This window comes from Lathyrus oleraceus, chromosome 7 (assembly GCF_024323335.1).
Source record: "Lathyrus oleraceus cultivar Zhongwan6 chromosome 7, CAAS_Psat_ZW6_1.0, whole genome shotgun sequence".
Lineage (NCBI taxonomy): Eukaryota > Viridiplantae > Streptophyta > Magnoliopsida > Fabales > Fabaceae > Lathyrus > Lathyrus oleraceus.
In genome coordinates this window covers 142,839,258-142,848,762 of record NC_066585.1, presented here as the reverse complement: position 1 = coordinate 142,848,762, position 9,505 = coordinate 142,839,258, and the positions used below count along the sequence as shown (strand labels likewise).

At 31.5% G+C, this 9,505-nt stretch overlaps 1 protein-coding gene across 1 annotated transcript; it reads right to left on the bottom strand.

Moving 5' to 3' along the window:
- Positions 1 to 7,964: 7,964 nt before the first annotated feature.
- LOC127105206 (uncharacterized protein At4g22758) lies at positions 7,965 to 9,024 on the bottom strand. Its single transcript, XM_051042371.1, has 2 exons — positions 8,409 to 9,024; positions 7,965 to 8,316 (listed from the first exon to the last, which is right to left on the bottom strand). Exons 1-2 carry the CDS (start codon positions 8,638 to 8,640, stop codon positions 8,129 to 8,131), a joined length of 420 nt encoding a protein of 139 aa, XP_050898328.1. The 5' UTR covers positions 8,641 to 9,024; the 3' UTR covers positions 7,965 to 8,128.
- Positions 9,025 to 9,505: the final 481 nt, after the last annotated feature.

Below are 9,505 nucleotides of genomic sequence, written 5' to 3'. Positions count from 1 at the left end.
ACTTGAAATTTTAACGTTGTGCGTAGTATTACACATTACGTGCTTAGGAGTGAGAGACATTAGACCAGCGATAAATACCAAATTTAGGAATATTTTAAAAATGTCTTCGACTCTATTTAATATATATATATATATATATATATATATATATATATATATATATATATATATATATATATATATATTAATCTCTATATTTGATAATTTATTATTAATTAAGTTCTCATATTATACACTTCATCATCAATTTGACTTAATATTTAACCATTACTTATTAGATTACAAAATATTTATTGTATCAAGTATCATCTATATTGAATAGGCATTGATGTATAAAATATTTATTGTATCAAGTATTATCTATATTGATTAGGCATTGATGTGTATATTGATTACTAAATTATCTTGACAAGTTAATTATAACTCAACATGATTGTATATATATTCATTAATATATAATAAAAGATCACGAATCAAAATTCTATTATGGTATAGAGTATATCGATCGAACCTTGTTGTTTATCACATTGTGTATTGGAAAAGAATTTAAGTTTTATATTGGTTGAAGATAAAATCTTGAAAGAATATATATAGAGAGAGTAACCCTACCACACAACTAGTTCGAGAACGTCTCTTTAACATTTTCTTTGATAACAAGAACTGGTGTGCTCTATATTTATAGCAAGAATTCTCCTAGGTCACCATGGAACAATTCCAAGAAGCCTCCTTATACTGCCAACACATTAAGTCTCTTTCTGATCAATTATCTAATGTTGGTGCACTTGTATCAAATGAACGCATGATGCTTCAACTTGTTTTCGGTCTCTCCGATGCATATGTTGTTGTTGGCTCTCAAATCTGTCATTGTTAAAATCTGCCTCCTCTTTACAAGGATCGGTCTATGGTTGTCTTGGAAGAAACGACACTGGAAAAATGCAAACAACACAACACTGATAACTTTGTGCTTATTACTTCTAAGAAAAACATACCTCCTGTTTCTCCTCATACTCGCGCCAAACATAACAACAGTAACATTGACATTCGAGGTGGAAGCAGTGGCTTAGGCAGCAACCGTGGTAGACGAAATTGTGGTTGTGGTAGTGGTTGAGGAGGACGATCGCACCATTATCAACTAGGGGTGTGGAATCAACCCTATCCATAACAGACATGGGCATATCCTCTTTGGGCTACACAGTGGCAACCATGGTCCACCCCTCATTGCCCATATCCTGCAACTAGAAATTGGCAGCAATCGGTCGCTCCAAACAGACACATATCACTTCAGTACAACCGTCATACACACCAACAAATATTCAGGTTGCAATGCACACTTTATTTATGCCTCATCCTGATGAGCAATGATACATGGACACATGAGTCACATCTCACATGAGAGAAAACAAAGGTGATCCAACATCTTATTCCAACATAAGTAATCATATTGTTGTCGATAGTGGTCATAATATTTGAATTATTGGTCGTGGCAATGCATTATTAACCAATTCCCACACTCCCTTAACCTTGAATAATGTCTTGCATGCATCCAAATTAATCAAACGCCTTGTTTATGTCGAAAATTTACCATTGATAATGAAGTTTATGTTAAATTTGATCCATTTAGTTTTTTTATGAAGGATCTTCAAACATGGATGTCGTTAATATGATGTAATAGCTCATGTGAACTTTATCCTCTTACTCCAAGAACATGCACTTAAGGCACAACACCATTTGCTTTTGTTACTTTATCCAAAAAATTATAGCATGCTCACTTAGGACATCCAGGAGCATTTGTTTTGGATTCTCTTCATCGAAATAATTTTATTTTTTATAATAAGTTTCAGAACAATTTTGTCTGTCTGTCTTGTCAATATGGAAAATAAATAAAACTACCATTTTATGACTCTTTATCTCACACTTCATTTTCGTTTAATATTATGCATAGTGATCTTTGGACATCACCAACTTTTAGTTCTGGTGGTCATCATTATTATATATAATTCCTTGACGATTTTACAAATTTCTTATGACTTTTCCTATTGCAAATAAGTCTCAAGCTTACTCCATTTTTCTCCAATTTCTTAATCACATTAAAACACAATTTGAAAGAGGCCTAAAATGTTTTATATGTGATAATGGTAAAGAATATGACTAACACTTATTTTCATAAAGTTTGTGAGTTAAATGGAATGAGTTTCAGGTTTTCATGTCATCACGCCTCACCTCAAAATGAAAAAATCGAAATAAAAATTCATACTATAAACAACATTGTCCGTACACTTTTTGCATATCCCTCCCTACCACATTATTTTTGGCATCATGCTCTTCAAATGGCTACCTATATGTTAAATATTCTTCCAAACAAAAATTTAGCTCTTCAAACACCAACTACAATTCTTTATAAAAAATGTCCCTCGTACTATCATCTTAAAGTTTTTAGGTGTCTTTGTTTTTCATTAATCTCGTCCACTACTATAAATAAACATCAGCTAAGGTCAACACCATGTGTCTTCTTAGGATATTCAACCAACCATAGAGGATAAAAGTGTTTTGAATTGTGTAGTCGCAAAATAATCATTTCTAGGCATGTTATTTTTTATGAAAAAAATTTTCCTTCTCTACTTCACATGTTCCCGGATCCTCATGCTATGAATTTTTAAAAACAAGATGAACCTTTTCCATGTAACATGTTACCTAAATTGACCATAAATCAACTAATGCGTCTCACTCCTACACCTAACACGCCACATACCACGATCAGCACTCGAACCAACCCCTCGGTCCAACCTAACCCCTCGGCCTCACCCCTACACATCTCACCTACACCACGTCAAACGCCAATCCATACCATCAATAACACAAACTTTCCATTAGCCCCTACTTCTAACATGCCTTCTCCTACTACCATACCATCACATACTCATTCTCTAGTCAATCCTCCATTATCTCCTAAAATGACCACCCGAGCTTAACATGGGATTTTCAAACCTATAAATGACCATGCAAACTTTTTAACCTCCACATCTCTAATTCACCCATCATTTCTCATTTGCCCAATAATCCTATAAATGCCTTACAAGGCCATAATTGAAAAATGGTTATGAAATACTAATATGATGCTCTTATTGAATACAAGCCGTGGGATTTAGTACCACGTCAGGATAATGCTAATGTCATTCGAAGTTTATGTAGTTTTCAAGCATAAAAATAAATCAGATGGTTCCTTTGAAAGATTCAAATCTCTCCTAGTAAGAAATGGCTCTAACCAAAAAACTGGTGTAGACTACGGTGAAACTTTTAGTCCAGTGGTAAAACCCGCAACTATACAGACAGCTCTAAGTATTGTTATCTCAAAATCATGGTGTCTATATCAATTGGATGTCAAAAATGCTTTCTTACATGGAAACATTAATGAAACGGTTTACATGTATCAACCTCTTAGTTTTCTTGATCCTCAATATCCTGATTATGTATGCTTACTAAATAAGTCTTTGTATGGCCTTAATCAAGAACCCCGTGCTTGGTATATATGTTTTACCGAATTTGTTGATACATTGGGCTTCTCACACAATGCATGTGATCATTTGTTGTTCATCTATCACAGCGATAATGACATATCATACATTCTTCTATATGTAGATGTTATTTTTCTTATTTCCTCATCTGATCCTCTTCATAAGTCCATCATGTCTAAACTCAGTTCTGAATTTGCTACAAAAGATTTAGGTCCTCTCAGTTGCTTTCTGGGTATCTCAACTACTAGAAAATCAAGTGGCATATTTCTCTCTCAGAAAAAATATGCCAAAGAGATAATTTAGTGAGCTATCATGTCATCTTGCAAGTCGGTTTCTACCCTAGTGAACACTAAAGCAAAGCTTAATGGACTCTCGCGTAACCCATATCATGATCCCTCTAAATATCAAAGCCTTGCAGGTGCATTGTAATATTTAACTTTCACAATACTTGGGGTAACTTATGTCGTCCAACAAGTGTGTCTCGTTATGCATGATCCACAAACACAACACATGAATGCCTTGAAGCGAATTATTAGGTACATTAAATGTAAAATTACCCATGGTCTCCATATCTCTCCTTCCCTAGTTGATACACTCACCACATATACTGAGGTTGACTAGGGAGGCTGTCCAAATACTAGAAAATTCACATTTGAATATTTGTCTATCTTGGGGATAATTTGGTCTCTTGGTCTACAAAATGACAACTAACCTTATTTCGCTCTAGTGTTGAAGCATAATATCATGGTGTTGCTAATGTTGTTGTTGAATCATGTTGTCTTTGAAACTTACTGTTAGAACTCTAGTGTCTAGTCAAGAAAACTACTTTATTCTACTGTGACAATGTCAATGTTGTCTACTTGTCAAGCAATCCTATCCATCATCAACGCAAAAAACATATTGAAATGGATATCCACTTTATGCGTGAAAAGGTTGCTAAAGGTCAAATATGTGCTCTATATGTTCCGTCTCGTTACCAAGTAGCTGACATTTTCACAAAGGGCCTTCCATTGTAGTTATTTGATGAATTCATAGATAGTCTTAACATTCGTCAACCTTTAATTTCGACGACGAGGACATATTAGAATATAAAATATTTATTGTATCAATTATTATCATTTTCTATATTGATTAGGCATTAATTTACATTGATTAGCAATTATCTTGATGAGTCAACCATAACTCAACATGATTGTATATATACTTATTACTATATGATAAAAGATCATGAATCATAATTCTATTACTACTTTTAAAAATTAGACCAATCATCAAAACAATGAGGGTATTAGGTCACTAGTATATTGGTAGAACCATTGACTCACTGATCGAATTGCATGATATAAATTGAATTAAATTGGATAACTCAATTGAGTAAACTGGTCTCTATAACAAAACTATATCGTTATTAAACTGCTTTTTAAAACACTGATCAGTTTAGTTTATAAAATTAATATAAATAAATTTAATAAAGTCAAACACCTTTTTAAATTATTTATACTTTCAAGGAGGTCATATCATAATCCTGAAATGTGTAGCAAAATATGACATCTTCAGTATAGTTAGTATTTACACACCTTAGATTGGAGGTCAACTTAAAGTAAAGTTTTTTGAAAAAAATAAGAGGACTTGTGTTTATTTATTTTATGATATACCTTAAGATGAAAATATTTTTTTTATAAGGGGATCTTAATGGATAGATACGGAGCATATCGAGAGGTTTTTAGAGAGTGCATGGGTATGATCTCGAAAAAGTAAATGTGGATAAATTCATCTTAAATTTTGACTTTTGATCTTTCTAAAGCTAATATATGCTTTAGAAAATGAGACAAACATCTTATCATATTCAAAAAAGTAGAGTTAAATATTTTTAAATACATTTTTTTTCTTATTATGAAACAAATAGAAAGAATTGTTTGGACTATAAAGTTATATCAGAAGAGAGTTTGTCTGTCCAACATCGGGTATTGATTATAGATGTAAGAGCCAAGAGGATAATAACAATAAGAACTCCCAAAAGGGCTCCACGAATTAAGTGGTGACATTTGAATGGTGAAAACAAAAGAACTTCAAAAGAGGTTTCGAGCATCCACAAGAAAGTGCCAATGATATGTGAGACAAAATGATATAAGAGATTAGAAAAATATCAAGAGAGATGTAGCAAGAATTAAAGGGGCTTGGACCTAGCGGTAAAAAATCATGGTGAAGGAATGAAAGTGTTCAGAGTAAAGTTAGGGTAAAAATGATTTTTTTTTAAATATTAGTTTAGGTGCAAAAATGTCGAAACTTGAAGTTTTTTAAAGAAAGGTAAGACGAATCCTTAGAAACTAAGGAGGGGAAAATATATATTCATGCTTACTAATACAAGATAAATAAGTACAAGAGATTTGGATCAAGTGAAATGTGTCAAAGATGAAGAAGACGTGGTTTTGATTAAGAAAAAAGATAGACTAAAGAAATATTTTTACAATTTTTTTAATAAAGGATATGAAATATTATCACACTCTAACAATTTAGCCATTAAATAAGAGGATGAAAACTATAATTAACATGAGAGGATTAAAAAATACTATGTAAAAGAAGTGTTGAAAATGATGAATAATAACAATGTGATTGGATCAGACAACATATTTATTAAAATGTGAAAATGTCTTAGAGATACCGGTATTGAGTGACTTGCCAATATTTTAAAAATAATAATGAGGGCAAAACAAATGTCACATAAATGGAGAAGAAAGACTTAAATTTAAATCTATAAAATCAAACGAGATATACAAATTATGCAAATTATATAAGGATCAAATTTACGAGTCATACCATAAAGTAAAAGGAAAGAGCGATTGGACGTAAACTAAAAAAAGAGATTGCAGTTATTGATATTCAATTTGATTTTATGTCTAGGAGGTCGACCATGGAAGCAATCTATTTATTATGACGAGTGATAGAGTGATATCATATGAATCAACAAGACTTATACTTAATTTTTATTGAGTTAGAGAATACATATGACACAGTTCCTAGAGAGATTTTGTGCCAAATTATGAAAAAAAAAAGTATGAGGGGTTTTGACTAGTGTAAGGACATAAGGTGGATAGGTGAATGATTTTTCCATAACACTAGGTTGCATCCAAGATCAACCTTAAACCATTATATATTTCCTTTAGTTTTTGATATACTTATGAAACACATTCAAGAGTTATCATCAAGATATTTACTTTTTGTAGATGATAAATTTCTACTTGAAGAGTTCAAGGAAAATTTAAATGAGAAGTTGAATATTTAGAGACAAGTCTTATAAGTGTATGAATTTTGCCTAAGTAGAAGTAAGACAAATTTAGCAAATAGAGAAGTGTTTATAACCTAGATATGAAAGATGGAGAACATATCATATCATATATTATATAGATGGATAAATAAAATAAAGGGTAAATCATTTAATTTAAATTAGATGGTTGAAAGAGAAGAAAGATCGTGTTTTATATGACACGAAAATATTAAAAATAAAATAAGTATATTGAAGATTATGATATTATGTTGGATCTATGTTAAGATTAAATAATATAAGATTCAAAATGACAAATTAGAGAGAATGTAGGGGAGCATTCATAGTAGAAATTTAAATGAAATTTAAATGGATCAAACTAATAAAAAAGACTTATGGATTTTATAGTAAAGAAAATAAGTTAATAGAAGTAATTATTGTTGTAATATTTCCATCAATTTGTTTGACAAGTTATTAAGATTTCTAAAAGTATTTTTAAATTTTATTTTATTATAATTTTGAAGTTTTAGCAAAATATTAAAAATAGCATAGAAATGAATAGTTATAATTCATTGGTTATATTTATAAGAAATGAACTAGTTTTTAAATTTATTAAATAATTAATGCATGTGTTATTATTAGCACAAATAAATTGATTATTGAAAAAATTTAAAAAATATTTTATCTTTTATAAATAAGACTCATAAATTTACATCTTTGATATAAGAATAAATATTTAAAATTTCATAAATATATTATATTTAAAAAAATATCTAGATATAATTTGTCACTTGACAATTTTCCATAAAAATAAATATTTAAATTGCATAAATAAATTATATTTTTAAAATAAAAAATATCTAGATGTAATATGTACTATGTTATATATGGACTTATTTGAGAGCCTCCCACAAAAACATTAATTAAAGACTTTATTCATTAATTAAGACCGTAATTTTGACCGACAGAGCACACCATTAGATCGGCCTCACGTTTCAATAACAGCGTGACAAGTATATGCTCCGAAAATATTTGGCACATTACCAAGAGGAAACATTTATTTTAATTTTTAAGCATAATTCAAAGTCTTAGACTAGAGATTTTTAAGTAAACATTCCGAATAAAGAATTTATATTTGAAAGACATTAAATTTATCAAAACAAAAAATTAAACATGCTGTTAATCAAAGCTGAAACCAAAATTTCAATTTTTATTGATCAAAACTGAAAACTACAATCTCTAAGAAGAGTAATCTCAAAAAAACAAAAGTTCTACAAAAGTTCTGCTAGCTAGAACAGAGTACTAGTACATGATAAGTTATTTAATGCTGGCACACAATTTAAAACTTGATTGATCAATGGATAGAAATCTTCAAATTCAGAGACTTGTTGAACCAAGCCTTCCAACTTCCACCTCTACTCCGGGAAACCACTTCAGTCCCAGTCCCATTGGCAGCTTCATCTCCGGTGGTTGCTTGTGGCTTCTTGCACAGCATGAAATTTCTGGCTCCAACTGATCCAATTGTGTCCCATGGACTCAAAGCTGCAAAAAAACATCAATCAAATTCAGAACGAGTTAATTTCAAACAAAATTCACATAAAATTGCAAAAAGAATTATGAAAATTAGAAATTACCATCAGATCCGACCAGTGGGCAATAAAGAGCGAAAGTTCTGATATCTCCTCCGAGAACCGGGAGTCTCCCTTCGCGAGCATAGGACTTGAGAGCAGTATCAATAACTGCCGCAACAAGTTCCTCCTCCTTCACAACGAATCGGATCGGTCCGGCGCTTCCAAACACATTGATACTGATCAGAAGCCTCTTAGCATTGGCGTTCTGGTTTTTCTTATGCTTATTCATCAACATCTTTTCGATCAACAAATAAAATCACCGATCCGGAGAAATCAAACAATGAAAGAACCTAAAAGTCCAAAACTGAATCTCTAAAAAAAAAGAAGTAACAGAAAACAAAATCGCGTCTGGTTATTTGGTTTGGGGGAAGTTTCTCAGGGGTCGACGCCAAGGCAGCGGTAGTACCAACCTTGTTTGCAAGAGCCGAAAGCGAAAGCAGATGAAGGAGAAACTGGAAGGAGAATAGCGCTCGCCCTCAATGAGAAACGAGAGCGCATGAAATCAAAATCGCTTAGGGTTTCTACCATTCACAACGAACGAACGAACGAGTTTGGTGATCGGGGCAATAGAGAAACCACACGCCAAAGAAAAAGGTTGGTTTGATTTGTGAGAGGCAATGTGAAGCAAAGGCTCGTTTATATATAGGGGCTTGCCAGCTTAGGGTTCGGAACTAAATTGTTTTGCCTTAATTAAATCTTTAATTTGTTATTTAAATTTTAAATATGTTTGTTTTAAAAAGACTCGTTTTTAATTTGAATTTATTTAACAGAAATTGTTTTTTTTTTAATCTTGTAGGAGTGAGGAGCGCTGAATTATCGAATTACTGTATTTAGTTTTGTTTTGGTGTAATCGTATCATTTAGTTGAGTTATTAGCACAATTTATTGTTGTTGACCAAATATACCTCATAATCGGTTTCTTGTGTCTAGTGAAAGTTTGTTCCTAAAAACGTGTGAGAATTCAAATCATGTTAGGTACGGGTGTTCAATAAGTATTCTTTTTTGAGGGTCTAACATAATAGCGAATATGCTTGTAGTAGTTAATTTTAATAATTAAACTATTTTTTTATCGGTCAAAAATAGGACATCCTTTAAAATAGT